The 16420-nt window shown below is 43.7% G+C and overlaps 1 protein-coding gene across 7 annotated transcripts in view; it reads left to right on the forward strand.

Moving 5' to 3' along the window:
• SRSF11 (serine and arginine rich splicing factor 11) overlaps window positions 1-16420 on the forward strand; it is a 44152-nt gene that overhangs the window by 23030 nt on the left and 4702 nt on the right. For 3 of the 7 annotated variants that reach the window (XM_025183153.3, XM_025183154.3, XM_025183158.3), the window contains 6 exons: window positions 7423-7554; window positions 8220-8309; window positions 11919-11978; window positions 13836-13931; window positions 14449-14587; window positions 14694-16060. In XM_025183153.3, coding sequence (XP_025038938.1) covers window positions 7423-7554; window positions 8220-8309; window positions 11919-11978; window positions 13836-13931; window positions 14449-14587; window positions 14694-14891 — 715 coding nt within the window. In that variant the 3' untranslated portion in view covers window positions 14892-16060. Of the gene's footprint in view, window positions 1-7422; window positions 7555-8219; window positions 8310-11918; window positions 11979-13835; window positions 13932-14448; window positions 14588-14693; window positions 16061-16420 lie in introns of those variants that run through there. The other 4 variants (XM_006120234.5, XM_006120237.5, XM_006120235.5 and 1 more) reach the window with 4 other exon arrangements.

Below are 16420 nucleotides of genomic sequence, written 5' to 3' on the forward strand. Positions count from 1 at the left end.
TTACAGCTCCAAGAATTGCACTGGCAACTTGCTCAGAACCTTCACAGTGCCCACTGAAACACTTTTTTCACACTGTGTGATGGGGCAGATGCGCCATGTTAGCAAAAAAAGAGTTAAGGTAATCTGTGGTCTCAGCTAGCCCTGCCTTGTTATACTTGCAGCCATTGCCAAACCCTGGGGGAGGGAGGTAAAGGAGAGAGAACCTGCCTCAGTTGGGAGCTGGTTGGTTAGGAGTGAGGTGCAAAGCTCCACCTGAATGGAGCTTTTTCTGCAGAGCTGTAGTAGGATAGGCCAATTAGTTAGACCAGCTAGATCTCAGGAGTGAGCAACATACAAGAGAGTGACTATGGGAAATAAGCCTGAAGAGAAGGATGGGGTAGCCACTGGAAGTCTGGGGGATGGCCCCGTGTTGAATTGGGTTTTCTTTTTGTTTTGGCATCTGAGGTGCCCCTCACGCCCCTTCCCCGGAGAGGGTATAACATAGAAAGAACAACTAGCTGGTGGTCTGGAGTTATGCAATAGTCTGTGTTGGAGGTGAAGACTCTTCTCCCCCTCCCTTAAGATTTGCATTTGTGTTATGGTATCTAGATGGTCCCCAAGAAAGTGGTGTTCCCACCATGTGATGGATTTTATGGCAAATGCAGACAGGCAATGATATATTTTATATGGAAGGGAGCTGGTTAAACCTTGAGATGAGGGACCCTAAACAAATGCCACTTGCCCCATAGCTGGATACATATGGATTAGCTGCTGAAGTGTATGGCTGAGCAGAATGCTCACCAGACTCTTCCAGCATATGACCAAGTATCATTAGCAGTTAATCTGTGATCTAGCAGCCCATCACTTCAGTGGTTGGTATAAAAATTGGTCACCATAATACAGCCATCCACTACAGACCTAGCAGACCTAGACCTAGCAGTATCCCCATATTCCTGTCAATAATAAAGACCAGGTCTAATAGTTACACTAAGGCTTTCCTCAAAACCTTTGAACAGGTAGTTAAAGTAGATTGGTGGCCCCTTGAATAGCAGGCAGATTTGCTTGCCCTATATTTAACTAGCAGAGTGCAAATATCTTAGGGGCTTAAACTCTTTTACTGCCTAAGAGTATTCACAGGTCAAAGTGGCCAGCCACAATGCTCTAGATGTCTCTGAAGAGATATTCTGACATTTTGAGGCAGAGAGTTGTATACTCTGAGAACATGGTTTCTCCCTCACCCACTTCACCACCCAGTTGCTTAAGAGGTATGAGATTTGTATTGGAGATGGCTCAGACCTGAGGTGAAGAAAGGAGCCCAGGTGGCTGAGAGAATATTATTAAAACAGTTCACCTAGGTACTTCCACGCCACCACTCTGAGGGAAAGGAGTGGGTCATACATCATCACCTCAGAACAATGACTGACATGTTTTGCCTATAATGGTGAACTATCTGGAATCCAACATCCTCATGACGATACTCTGCTAATGGTCTACTAGGGCCAACGGACCGGCAAGGAAAATGAGTGTGCAGCCAAGAGAAGTTGACAGCTTTGGAAGTAGGGGAGATTGCACACTGCTGATTCCTCACCATGACTCAGGAGATTGTGTGTTGCCTGGACCAGAGTTGTAGACCTGTTGACCTGGTCCCAGTTGAAGAAACAAGCAGCCTGCCTGGCTTTAAGAAGGGAATAATAATGGAAAGTTAAGTAGGGGGACTCCAATCAGAGGGGACCTTTCAGGCATCCTGGAGGCACTGATCACAGCAAAAAAGCATTTGCTTTTTGGTATGACAGTCTTGACATTGGTCCCAAGATTTCCCATTCATGAAATGCAGCTTTGGGCATATCCGGGTAGTGGTAGCCACGATTGAAATAAGGATGTTAAATTTAGTTTAATCAATTAATCAAATAGGTGATTCAATTTGCATGGACTATTCAATTAGTCGATAAGGGCACCTCCTGCTGGCTTTTGCTACATTTCAAAGGTGGAAGTGCAGTCCCCTGCTTGCCCCGTTTCTGCGTCGCTTCTGCTTTTGAAATGTAGCAAGAGCCCCGGTGTTGGCATTTCAAAGGTGAGAGTGCAGCCAGTTCCCCACTGTGCACCCCTTCCCTCTTCCACAGAGACGGTGCTGGGGAGAACCGGCTTAAAATGTCTTCTCCCAGCACCGGCTCCTGCTCCCCCCTTTGCTGCCTCTCTCTGATAGAGGCAGCCGGGGGGGAGGGAGTGACTAGTCAAGTCAACTATCCGATAAACTTACATCCTTGTTTGAAGATCATGAAATTGATCACCCATATAAGCAGGGCTTGACAAACTGCAGCGAGAGCTACTTGCCAGCCCTGCACCGCACATGCGCCAGACCAGCATTGCGCATGCGTGCAGCGTCAGTGAATGGGGCGCATGGAGCGACAAGTAGATTTCAGCCTGCCACAGGCAAGTAGAAACAGTGGTTTGTCAAGCCCTGCACATAAGGGTGACTAAGACAGAAGTGGGTAGGTCTTTTGGATTCTACATGTGCTCATGTAGTGGTCACTGATCCTAGGTCCATGGTGTCCCAACATGCTAGCCACGAGCCACATGTGGCTATTTGGCCTGTTGTGTGGCTAGTTTGCTATGGCAGTAGCCATTGCTACTGCTTCAGAACTGGTTGGACACAATGGTCCTAGATCATACCAGGAAGCTATCCTCCGACTGTATACAAGGATGTGAAACCCTGTCCTCGCTTAGAAGATACGCTAATTGTGGAGGAGCATAATAGTTGGCTTGGTTCCCATTCCTTGCCTATCCAGTTATTAATGGCTGAGATTGGGTATATTTCAGGGATCTGATGAAGGAATCTCTGGGACCTTTTTCTGTGCAACAAGTCTCCCTTCAGTTGCACAAACCTTAGTGAACCTGGTGCGGGAGATGTTCCTTCTCCTAGTGAGGAGACTTCCAATCACCTTGGCATTAGCCAAACAGAGCAAAGCCCTGTATAATCCTAGCTCGGCGACTATTCCTTTTCCCGAGTATAAGATCATAACAAAATTTACAACCTCATTGAAGAGCAGAAAACTGATGACGTGCTGAAATGGCCCTGTACCCAAATGATTGTGTCAGCGGGGAAGTGGTGGAACTTTGACAAGCTGAAGCTTTCTTCACTTTGAGAGAAGGTCGACTACCTGTTTCATCTTGAGAGAGACTACCATACCAAGGAAATTAGAAACCAGCTCCTGGTGCCCAGATCCTACCAGTTGGAGGTCATGCAACTGGTCCATACCAGGTCCTTCATGGGGCACTTAGGGACAGAGAAACACTGGCTTGAATTCTTGAATTCTAACTTTTGTCCAGGAGTGTATGTGGACGTCCCTAACTTTTGTGCTTCATACACCAGCTCTCAGTATTCTGCACAGTATTCAGCTCTCAGTATTCCGCTGCCACTCATGAATGTATCATTTGAATGTACAGTATTGGAACTGCAGTCTTGAGCGCTGGGATGATCAAAATTGGGAGCAACATTATTTCAGAACAGAAGGTCCAGCCCCACTGCCTTCTCCACTGTGTTTTCTATGCAGCCCGGGTGAATTCATCTGATCACCCATCACATGTTGAATAATGAGTCCAAGAAAATCCACAAGTCCTTCACTTGAAGATGAGAGAAACTGACTGGCACTCTTGCTTCAATGAGCTGGTTCTGAGAGTAAGCGGGGAGTTTAGTTACTTGAGAGCCCAATATCACTGGTCTCTATACCCCTTTGGAACTATTTGCTTTTGCATAGATTTCAGGAAAGTCAACACCATATTGAAAGTTGACGTCAACCCTGTGCCAAGTGAAACTAATTCTTGGTTGAGGAAGAGAGTATTACCCTCGTTCCTGGAAAAAAAACAACCGTGATACCTCTTTTGACCTTTTTCAGTTCTGGATTTGTTGTTTTGGATTCTGTCACCCTTCCAGCCATGGTGAGAAGGTTAATGGACCAGGTGTTCCAGCTCCATAACATGCTGCTGCATATCTGGATGATGTACAGGATGGACCTCCCTGGCACATTCAGGATCTGACTGGTCCCAAAGGAGGGCATTTGCTGGACCCAGAAGGTCAATTCTGCCCCTCGGCTGATGGACTCTGGGCTCGCTCCCAGCTCCACTCCCTGCTGCTGAGCTTTCAGGGCTCTCTAGTCCAGGAGCTCCCTGGGACAATTGCATGACCACACACTGGTAAGATCTGGGCACCAGAACTAGTTTCTGATTTCTTTGGTTTGGTAATCTCTTTCAAGGTGAAACAGGTCTGCTCTCAAATTGAATGAGCCTGCTGGACTAAAGTACCCCACCTGTATTCTGTAATCAAACTTGTGAAGATCCTCTAAAACATATAACTGCTGTCCCATGTTCTCTGACTACTAACTGTCTTTGGCCCACATTAAGTACACTCTGGGAAAGGGCAAGGTGCAGCCCTTGAGAATAAGGTCCAGGCTCTACACAAGTGCCCCATACCAACCTCAAACAAGTACACTACTTCCTAAGGCTAGTATGGTACTACCAACATTGTATTCCTGGCTTTTTGACCATTGCAGCCTCCCTTACTGATCTTGCTAAAACTAATAACCCAAAGACATTCCAATGGAGCAACACTTGTGAAAGTCCTTTCAAACCCATTGGGCTCATAGTTTCTGAGAGCCTGTCTCATAGCTGAAGCTTCACCAGACAATTCCTGCTACAGAGCAATACCTCTGATATGGGACTAGGGTCTTTCTTGTCCCAGTTGGTGGATGGGTGAAGCATGCCTCATCCTGTACCTTACTTGTAAATTATTCCTGAAGGGGAATGGCCTATTCACTAATCAAGAAAGAGTTATTGTCAGCGAGGTAGACAGTGGACTTGCTTTTGTGCTACCTTCTTTACAACAGTTTCACTTTAATTAGCAACCATGCCCTTTTATGTTGACTCCATGCCATGAAAGATACCAGTACCGAAATTACAGAAATTGATCTCTCTCCCCCTGCTTCTTCCACATCCAACACAACACTCAAATTTTGATCCTATCTTGTGAAGGGGGAGAGCTGATTGGGGAAAGATCAGGGAGTGCAAAATTAGATGGGATAGAGAGGCCCCGCATCAGAGGTATGTCTACACAGCAGGGCTAAGGTTAGAATAAGTTATCCAACTTCAGCTATGTTAATTGCATAGCTGAAGTTTAAATGACTTAATTTGGATTTAGGTGCTGTCTATGTAGCAGGAAGTCACAGGAGGAACAGTCTTGCTTCAACTTCCCTTACTCCTCATGAAATGAGGGTTACCATGAGTCGGAGTAAGAAGTCTTCCTGCTTGACATTACTTCGAAATAAAGGCTTGCAGTGCAGACATGCTCTTTGTTATTCTGGAATAACATCAGTTCTTCCAAAATAACGCTGCTGTGTAGACGTACCCCTAAGGAGAAAGTGTTAAGGAGAGTCTATGGGCTCAGCTGGCTCTGCCCGTCCCTCTCCCCCACTATATCTGTACCCAATTCCAAGCCTAGAAGAGAAGTAAAGGATAGAGCCTGACTGTTGGGGACCGACAGGTCAGCAAGTCGGATGAAGCTCTTCCTCTCAGCCTACAAGAAGGATGGGTATGCTTGCCAGAGCAGCCACAGGGAGAGCATTTAACCCCAAAACCAGGAAATGCACCAGTAAGAGATTGTTTGGAAGCTAGGCCTCAAGGGAAGGGCAGGGTGCCCCCCAGAAGACTGGAGGATGGCATAGTATTAGGATGGGTTTTCTTTGTTTTGGAATCGTTTGGGGCCTCAGTACCCAACCCTGAGTGCAATAAGACTGAAGGGACAACTAATTTGTGGACCAGAGCTCCAATACAGTGGCCACCAGAAGGCAGAACTCATTTTCTGTCCTTAAGAGGTAAAATAACTTCTTGGGACTCCCATGAATTCAATTTAAAAACTTAATGCATTAATCTTCCACAATCCAAAACCCTTTCCCCTGTTCATCACTATCAACAAATAACCTATTCTATCGCTTGGCCACTCTTGGTGGTTTTATTCATTCTACCATTGCACCCTCTATATTGCAATGTAATATCTATTTGTACTTTTTAAAATCTGTCCTTTCATTTTTCATCCTTTGTTCTATAATTCATGCTCTGGTAATCACATGTCTGAATTTCTGCTGCATTCTCTTTAAGGTTAATAGTGTTTTCAAAATCAACACATGGAAACTTTGGTTGCAACATAATTTTGGGTTATGAAATATTCACACTCACTTTCACAAAAGCTGTTTCTGCTGGTGCCACTACTGCCAGCTGATTCAACAATATGCATATTTCAAAATGGATGTTTTTTTTCAGAAACAGTCACTTTTAGTTTAATAAAAAAAAATGCACTAAATTGACTTCTGTCTTCACTCCAGAAACACTGTCTCCGATACCAAATGAATTTTTCACTAGGCTATCATCTGCTTTGTTTACCAGCAGCAATTACTCCATATACTAGTAGCTTAAACAATTTGTTTAAATGTTTTGGTGGATTCATTGTAAAACCAGGTGTCCCAATGAATTATCCTGGCACTTTGTCTCTAGCCTCTCAGTTCTTACCCTTGTACCTCAGTAGTCTGTTCAGCTAGGTCTCGCTAATTATGTCCTGTCTTCATACTACTCCACTGGGTCTCTTAAATCTGTATCAAGTTTCAGCTTGTTCCCACCTTCAGATCAGCATTGTTCCACTCCTGCTTCCATCTCTGATCTGCCTGCCAGCATGCTTTATCCATACTTTTCCTCTATGCTGCTCCTTCAGCTGATCAATATAGCTACATCTACACTACAAGGTTTTTGCGCAAAAACCTGCAGAGCGGCCACACCTCAATCGTGTTTTTGCGCAAGAAAATCTACAGTCAGTCGACAGAACAGAGGGCTTTTTGCAGTGCAGGTATACCTCCTCCTACGGGCATAACTCCTTTTTGCGCTACAGCTCTTGCGTAAAAAGGCATGTGTGGATGCTCCGCAGGGGTTTCTCGTGCAAAAAGAGCCTATCCTAAAAAGCACAAGTGTTCTGATGGCCATTCTGTGAAAAGTGATGCGCTTTGAGGTGTGGATGCACTTTTGCGCAAGTTTTTACACAAGAACTCTTCCACGAAAGACTTCTTGAGCAAAAACCCTGCAGTGTAGACATAGCCTATGTGCCTTCACTTTCTCCATTTCAAATAATTCCTCCAAAATTTCCTTGCTGCCCTACTTTTGCCGCCATAAGTGTTTATTCACAAACTGAAGTAGATAATGGTGAATAGCTGACACAGTTTCTATCATGCACACGTTCATTATCTGTACTTTGTGACACTTCTTTTTCTGCTATGGCTTCTCTGGACATGACCTTAATTTTTAGCTTGTTAATTTTTTCTGTGTACATTGGCAACATTTAACTAATAGTCTAGTATGTCTAGATCAAATATATGTTTGTAATCTTGTGGATAATGTATTGTTTGATAGACGGTCAAGAAGCAGGTCAAGGAGGCGGTCACATTCAAAGTCAAGAAGCAGGAGGCGATCTAAAAGTCCGAGAAGGAGGAGATCTCATTCCAGAGAGAGAGTCAGAAGGTCTCGGAGCACATCCAAAACCAAGTAATTCTGTCTTGCGACTTCTATAATTTGCTAGAAATCCTGATAATTCTGAAATATACGTAATGTAACTTCTATTAAAGAAAATAACGAAGTCATCAAATACTACCAAGCAGTTTTTATGACTGTGCCACAAATCGCAGAATTTAACAGTGATTGATACTGATGGGCAGCACTGACAAGCTTTAAACAAATAGCGTTTTTGTGCAATTTAATTTTGCGGGTATTTGAGGAAGTAGAATGGGTTTGTGTGTTCTATTGTAATGCCTAAAGTTAGGACATCTCATCATTTGTACTTAGGTACTTAAATGTGGCCTCGTTTTCATTGATGCTGAAAACATGCAGCTTCTGTTAATTTCAGTGAAAGCTGAGGATGCATATTTCATTTAAAAATCAGTTGTAACTTGTAGCGTTTAAGCTTAGAAATGTCATCTTAGATATCTAAGGAGCAATTTACAGTAACTGTTTTGCTGTTTCAGTAATTGTCCCTCTTTGTTTTCTCTTTTTCAATGAATTTCACAGTGGAGAAAGATAATCCATTTGTTCTTAAAAAAAAAAAAAAGTCTGAAAGTTGTAATTATCTGGCATTATTTCCTATTGTGTCATGCAAATATTTGTTTCTGAAAACTGACTGATTTTTGAATATGTAACATTTTGTTACCTTCAAGGGATAAAAAGAAGGAAGAAAAAGAAAAGAAACGTTCTAAAACTCCACCAAAGAGCTACAGCACAGCCAGACGATCAAGAAGCGCAAGCAGGTACCAGAACTTGGGTCACTTTTAGGTTGTGTTTCCAGGAGTAGAATATAATAGTATTGGTGTAAAAGTTTCCAACCTAGTTTGTCACATGATTGTGATTCTCTTTCACTTCTGAAGGAATCAGTCATGATTGGCTGCAGAGTCTTGCTGCAAGTTCTGAAATAGCAGTTCAGCTAGGGTCATAGAGGGTTACAGAAGCTATTTCAAATATACCACCTCAGATCATTTATTAAAGTACCTACAGTTCTGTGCAAAGCCTTACTGATCTAGGCAAATCTGGGGATATTTTAGTTTAGGTTTTTTTGTTGGTGTTTTTTTTGGGTGGGGGGGAGAAGGTTGGTTTTGGTTTGTCTTGTTTACTATAAATCTCACACATACGAGAAAATACCAGACTTAAATTAGCATGATGCAACTCTTGGTTCTTTTCTGCTCTTGAAAAGGTCACATCTCAGAGGCTTTACTGTGACAGCTTAAAAATTACAGGACTGTACCTGCACAGTATATTCCATACATATAGGAATAAGAGGAGAAAATGTACAGGCAGTCCCCGGGTTACATGGATCCGACTTACATTGGATCCCTACTTACAAACGGGGTGAGGCAACCCCGCACTAGCTGCTTCCCCCCAGCAGACCAGGGAGACGCGGAGCAGCTTTTCTCAGCAGACACCTCAGCTTGAGAATAAAGGACTGAGGGAAGTGAGGTGTGGGAGAATAAAACTGAGCTCTGGAGAAATGTTTGGCTAGAGCAGGGGTGTCCAAACTTTTTTCAAAGAGGGCCAGATTTGATGAAGTGAACATGCGTGAGGGCCGACCATTTTGCCTGACATTCTTTGAACCATTAAAATTAAATGCAAATTAACTATTTTATGCAAAGTTTATTGCAAACGGCAAACGACATAACACCAACTATACATGTTGTGTCCAAATATATTTATAACTGATTTAGACCAACTGACATTAACTGAGATTTTACAATGTATTCATCTCAATTGAAAAAAAAACTTGCCTACACTAATGTGAAGGGTGAAACTGAGATCTGGACTGCAGTACATAGGCTAGGTCTGGTTCAAAGGCAGTCCCTGATCTCAGCAGCTGCGGAGTCCGTCCCTGCACTCTCAGCCCCAAGGTAGAGGGCTTGCAGGGTCAGAGGCGGGCGGAGAGCGCAGGGCACGCTGGCCTCACGGCGGCCCGGGGGCAGGGCGAACCTGTAGCCAAGCGGGGGAGCGGGGCTGCGGACGTGCCCTACATGGTGGACTTTAGGACCGCAGCGGCCGCCATGGACGGCGGCGGCACGGCCGGAAGCGGCGCCAGTCAGAGGAGTGCCGGGGAGCCAGGAGAGGGGGAGGAAGCGGGGGTTGTCCCTGCACTCTCAGCCCCAAAGCGGAGTGCAGGGGCAGGGTTTGGGACCACGGCGGCAGCGGCCCGAAGCGGCGCGCTGAGCGCGCCAGTTAAAAAAAGCACCGGGGAGCCGGGAGAAGCGGGGGGCCGTATTAAATCCGACCGCGGGCCGCATTTGGCCCGCGGGCCGGACTTTGGACATGCCTGGGCTAGAGTTTCCCCTACAATATGTACCAGTTCCGACTTACATACAAATTCAACTTAAGAACAAACCTACAGTCCCTATCTTGTACGTAATCCGGGGACTGCCTGTACTTTCAAATGAAGCACCTTCTTCATTAATGTATGTGAGAGACAGAAAGATATGTCCCTAGACTTAGAGTGCAATGAAGAGCCTCAAATAAGTTTAAGTGTTAAGAAGGTATTAGTTTGTCTGCGAAAATAGATTTTGTTTTATTTTTGCTCCTTGTTAAAATGTATGTTGTTTATGAAACAAAATAATTTTCCTATTAAATCACAAACTCTGTATGATAGCTGAAAATCTTAACTCTTTTGTCTGACTGCTACACCATCTACATTGGATGTTTAATGGGAATTTAGATGGCCATTTATTTCACAGCTAGATTTACCTGATGTTGCTTGGGTCCTTAATTCAAATAAGTTTTGGGGTTTTTTATTTAAATTATTCTGGGGTGGGGCTGGAGATGACGGGTTCAGTATGAAGGCTGGGGAGAGAGGACAACCGCAGCCTTCTGTCACCATAGCAGATTGGGCCAGGTGAGAAGCGCCTGACCGTGGCTGGTGCAGCTGCAATGGGCACAGCCGAGAGAAGGGGTGCAGGTCCTCTGGCTGGCGGACAGACACGCAAACAGACAAACTCTGAAATATGTTGTAGATAGCTGTTCCTTTTTCCACCTCTTTCCCCTATGTCCACAGTGAGGTTATGGCTGTCCTAGTCCCATCTCTGGCCCATTGCTGCCCCTCTGTGGTCATTCTACAGTATAACTGTCCCTCCTACCAGACTCCCTCCCTTTCCCTTTTAAGAGGAACAATCGAATTCCACACACATCCCCTTATCTTGACACAACCAAACCTTTACCATGGTTTAAATAAGAGGTAGGGAACCTTTTTTGGGTTGGGGCCACTGATCCACAGAAAAATCAGTTGGGGGCTGCACACAAGTGAGAAGCAAAAAAACCAAAACCCTCACCAACGTGGCCCCCGACTGAGGAGAATTAAACTTTCCACATTCCCCTTGCACACTAGAGCCTAGGGGGACCCAGGCTAGTAGATTTTTTTTGTGTGTTCCAACCCCACAGTGGGGCAGCAGTTGGAGGGGGGGGGGTTGGAGCACAAGTATGGGTTCCCCAGTGCTTGGGGAGGGAGCTCTGAGCCTCAGGGGCTGGATTTAGGCAAGCCAGGGGTTGGATGTGGCCCCTGGGCCTTACTTAGGTTCCCCACCCCTGGTTTAGGAGGAATTCTTGAACAAATGAACTCACAGATGGACAGACAGTTTCTAAAATATATAGTAGATAGTGAAGGTAAAGGCAGCTTGCACTGCTTATCAACAGCTGTGTTGGCTTTGTAATGGTGCTAATGGCAAATTACTCCTGGAGGAGTTCTGTGCCAGAAACAATTCTATAGAATCCCAAACACTTTATATGTCAAAATAACACAATATAATGACTTCAGTTTCAATTTTGGTAACTTATTTCAAAATACCCTTTCACAAGTATATTAGCAATACAAAAGCGGGGGAGGAGATTTTCCCCAGGAGTAGAGAGTTCAAGAAAATCCCACAACAATCCACTTCAGAGGTGCTGACTCCCTCAGAATCCAGACTTGTCCCCAGAGCCCAGCCATGGGACAACCTTCAGATACTAGCATCTTCCTCCCCACAAAGCTTAGTTGCTGGACACCCCTTGGCCTAGACTCCAGCATCCCTCAGGTCTCAGTCATAAGGCAGACATCAGCTTGCTCCTCCCCACAGAGCTCAGCAATAGGACAGACACCAGTACTCCCACAGCCTTTACTCCCCCTGTGGCGGTGCATCAGGTACCCCCCGATCCTGCACCCCATCTACAGCAAGATGAGACTCCGCCAGCCAGTAGAATAGAGAGGGTTTATTGCTTCTCCAGGGTACAGCACAGCATAGGCGTGATGTGGACATAGGAGTCGGGCTGGCAGCCTTAGACCCCTTGGGGTAGGGGTGCACAGGCCCCTGAACCCACAGCACTCCGCTTAGTCTGTTCTCTTCATGTTTTCCCAGCCAAGACTGCCCCTTCTCCAAGCCACACCCTTCCTTTGTTCAGACCCCTTCCCTGGACAGGTAAGAACCGTTTGGGCCATGGACTATGTGACATGAGGGTCCTCAGGGCGACCCCCTGCTGGGCAGTGCTTACAGACGCAGGCCAGTAGAGGTCACCCACAGCCCAAGCATAGCAACCAGCAAGTGGACAGCACCCCCACTACGTCACAACCCTCCCCCACCCCCGCCCCCATGTCTTTATTGCCCTACAAAGGGACATGATGTGCTGCAGCTCTGCCTTTCCTCATATTTTCCCAGACCCTCTCCCATCCCTAGTGTACTAAGATGAAGGCCTAATAAACGTAAGCCCATGTAGCACAGGTCTGGTTTGAGGCCTGAATCCTAGCTAACAATAAACAAAATCTAGCTTTACGTTAGCCAAGCTTTGAGCGAGAGGCAGGCCCCTGCTGACAGAACTTGGCATGATCAGGGCTGAGTGTGCAAAACACTAATTGGTAATAGGCCCAGGTGTTAAACAGTAAATGGTACTGGTTATAAGTGAAGAGCACGTGATATCATCAGTTTATTAAAACCTTGGTACCCACTTTCCTCATCGATGGAATTTCCATTGACTATTTGATTAGTTGATAAGGACGCTTCTGCTTTGAAATATAGCAAGAGCCTGCCAGGCTGTTGATACATTTCAAAGGCAGAAGTGCCATGCAGCGTTCTGCCTTTGAAATGTACGAAGATTGAAATTTCAAAGATTGAAATGATGCATGGAGCCTGGGACCAGGAGGACTCTGAGTCTCCCACTGGCCCTGGGTTCCATGCATTGCTTCTGTTTTGAAATATACAAGAGTCCACCCCTGCCTCTTCCCACGGAGCTGGAGCTGGTGGGGAACCAGCTTTTAAGCTAGCTTCCCCCTTTTCCCCCCAGCATCTCCATCTCTTCCTCCCTCCCCCCTTGCTGCCTCTTTCTAATAGATGCATCAAGGAGGGCGGGGGAAGCGACTAGTGTGTCAGCTATCCAGTAAGCTTTTGTTTATCAGATAGTCAACTAGTGGCTTCCATCCCTACACTTTCCACAAATGCAGACCCAGGTTTAGGAAAGGGTCTAAAATGATAGCATAATGAATAAAAATAATTTAATTGAACCACGAGGTACAGGGTTATGGGTGGTGTTTAAAAATCATCAGAAGGTAGTAACCTGACAATGTCAGAAGTGGCAACCTAACACATTATATACAGGTACAAGTTTTACACATCACTGCTAAAGTAATGTTTTGGGGAAACAGTCTTTGGTCAGCCAGGGAACAGTGAAAGTTTCTCGCTGTTTTTGCTAAGGCCATTGTTGTAAGTACACGTGCTTAGTGATTTGGTAAAGTCTACTGACAATTATTACTGTACTTTGCTTAGCAATAAACCTGGCCAGGCACCTTTGATCTTTATCTGATTTGTGGTCTTTGGGGATCCTCTTGAGTCTGTGGGGTGGTCATTGGGTCTACATCATTAAGCACTCACACAAGCAGCCTTTTGGTTATCATCAACAAAGCCAAAAATCTGTCTGAACACCATGGCCGTAAATCCTCCTAACTACACCTAGAAGAATGAGGCTCAAAGAGCGTGCAACCTGCCAGGCTGTGTGCTCCATTTGTTAAAAGCTGGACTCTGTAGAGTCCAGTGGTCCATAGTAGTGGTCAGAAATTCTGCAGGGGAAATGGGATTCTGCATTCCACAGTGGCACAAAATTCCCCCTAGGAGTAGTAGACATGTCTTTGTGATAAAAGAAGCAGGAATGACTCAGTAGAGCAGTGGTCCTTTAGAACATAGATATGTGCCAGTAGAATTTATATTAACTCGAATATATATTTTTATAGTTTAAACACTTCTGCTTTGTGATTTTTTTGGGACTGTTTTACGTTTTAATGCTTACAGAGAACGACGGCGCAGAAGAAGCAGGAGTGCAACACGGTCACCTAAAAAGCCCAGGTCCCCCAAAAGAAAATTGTCTCGGTCTCCATCTCCAAGAAGGTCAGTGTGCTGGCAGGTCTCTGAGTTCAGTTACTCCATAGCTCTAATTTTCAAAGGGATATCTGTGGAGAAATCAGCACTGGTGCCTAGAATGCTTTAGCTATGGTGGAGGGTATAGTTTTATCCTTTTCAATCAAGGAATTTATTGAACTCTTCTGTAAATTTTACATGAAGTGGAAGTCCTATTTTTGATGATTGATGTTCTGGCAACACGCCTTCCTACACATTTATTAGTGCATTCTGAAAATAAACTTCATGTCCTGCCTTGCATTAGAAAATTCTCCAGTCTTTTCTGCTCCCCCTCTTGCTTTCTTTGAGCTGCGTTAGGGAGTTGGCTGGATATGATTGTATTCAAGAGCAATAATTAACATTGGCTGAACTGACGTTTGGTGGTGACTTAGGGTTTAAGCTAGGATTTTAGCATGAGGGGCCGGTTCTACAAAAGAGGGTATTACAATAAAGTCTTAACTTGAATTTTTACAATGTGCAAAAATTGAGTAGTTTATTGTTATCCTAGACACAAAAAGGAAAAGAAGAAGGATAAAGACAAAGAGAGAAGCAGAGATGAGAGAGAACGGTCAACAAGCAAGAAGAAAAAAAGCAAAGACAAAGAGAAGGATCGGGAAAGAAAATCTGAGAGTGACAAAGATGTAAAAGTATGTTTAAAAACTTACTTTGTTTCACTGCCTTTGGTGTAGTATTAACCTTAAACCCTTAAGACCTTGAGGCAAGTTTTACTTTTACTTTTTCATCTCGGCAAAGCAGGTCACAAGGGATTATGATGAAGAAGAACAAGGCTATGACAGCGAGAAGGAGAAAAAGGAAGAAAAGAAAGCAGCAGATTCTGCTTCCCCCAAAATAAAGGAAGCACCAGTGGATAAGGGAAGTGGAGATTCAGCAAGAGAATCCAAAGTAAACGGGGATGATCATCATGAAGAAGATATGGATATGAGTGACTGAATATTGCCTTTGCAGTGAATTCAGCTGCAGACATGCATCAGTGTCATTCCTGTGTGATTCTTTTATGCTGTACTTGTTAATCCTAGATGTATACAGCTCTAAGCTATAAATGGTTGTAAAGCTGATTTTAATTTACATCAAAAGCTTTATAGTAAGAGGCAATTTGGTTGCCATTCTTGCTATGGCCAAATTAATTTGAGTAGCCAAGTAGGTCTTCCTAACTTGGTGCTGCTTCAAGCAAAAGTGAAAAGCTGCATGCATCTACAGCAGGCATGGATTGTTTATGTTGTATGATCTCCTTTAGCAAATTGGCTCACTTATGATAGTGTTTCTAGAGTTTGATTCATTGCAGTAATAGAGCAGTATAGGGAATGCACTGATTGCATGTTAATTGTGGCAGAAACATCTTAAATGTTCTAAGAAAATTCTACAATATTGATGGATCTTTTTAAGGGTCTTAAGTGTGGCTACACTAAATTAACATTCATAGTTACATCTGGAAATAAGCATTCTGATATAAGTAGATAATCTTTTTAGCCATGTGGCTGGGGGGTGGGGAACGGGTGGGTTGTTTCATTTTGACAAAGTTAAAATGCACTAACCTTTTTTGATGGCTAATTTTGATGGTTTTTTACTCAGTCAATTTAAAATCCATCTCAGGCAGTGTAGGGTGGCATAGTTTGATTCCTAACTTCTTCTCATAGGTTTGAGAGGATGAAATTTTCTGATGTGATAATGCAGAGTCTCCTAATTTACCCAGTGACCAATGATTAGACATTGCTTTTTGCAGTTTTCATCATCCTTTTTTCTGATTTTTGGTTTTATATTTGTTCATTAGCTAAACATGTTGCAAAAAGAGGTAGTGCATTTTAAAATTGATCTTTGTATGCTTTTAAAAGCAAGTCTACTTGATAATGTACTTTTTACTTGATCTCAAGTTGTATAAACTAATGAATTTGTGTTTACTGTCACTGCAATAGTAATCTTATGCACACAGTGATTCCATGTTATATGCAAGTAGTTAGACGAGCTGTTTTCTTAGTTAAAGACGTTTCAGAGCTTTTACTTTTGTGCAGGTAAAAACAAAAGTGGGCTACAGTCTGTGCCATGTTGATGTACAGTTTCTGAAATTGTTTTACAAGACTTTGATAATAAAACCCTTAAACTTATGATCATGTTCCTGTAAAACTGAACTTGTATTTATTTATGCTGTTGAATGTATCACATTACCTCATTCATTTAGAATTGACTTTCCTCCCCTCATCTCCCCTCTTGTTACAGGATCACAATTTAAATTCAAATCAATCTAGTAAATGTGGTGAGGAAAACTGTTAAGCTAGCTTGTCTTTTAGCTCTTGAGTTAAACCTTTTTTCCCTTAGTACAGTATGTATTTTATATTACCTTAACTGAGGATAACAGTAGTAGACCTGAATGGGAATCTAAAGTGTTATAGGATACATAATGAGAAAAATATATCTGTACGTGTGTATTTTCATGAAAATATAAACACTTTAACCTTTTATCTTCT

This window comes from Pelodiscus sinensis, chromosome 9 (genome assembly GCF_052426305.1).
Source record: "Pelodiscus sinensis isolate ZL-2025 chromosome 9, ASM5242630v1, whole genome shotgun sequence".
In the NCBI taxonomy this organism is placed as follows: Eukaryota; Metazoa; Chordata; order Testudines; family Trionychidae; genus Pelodiscus; species Pelodiscus sinensis.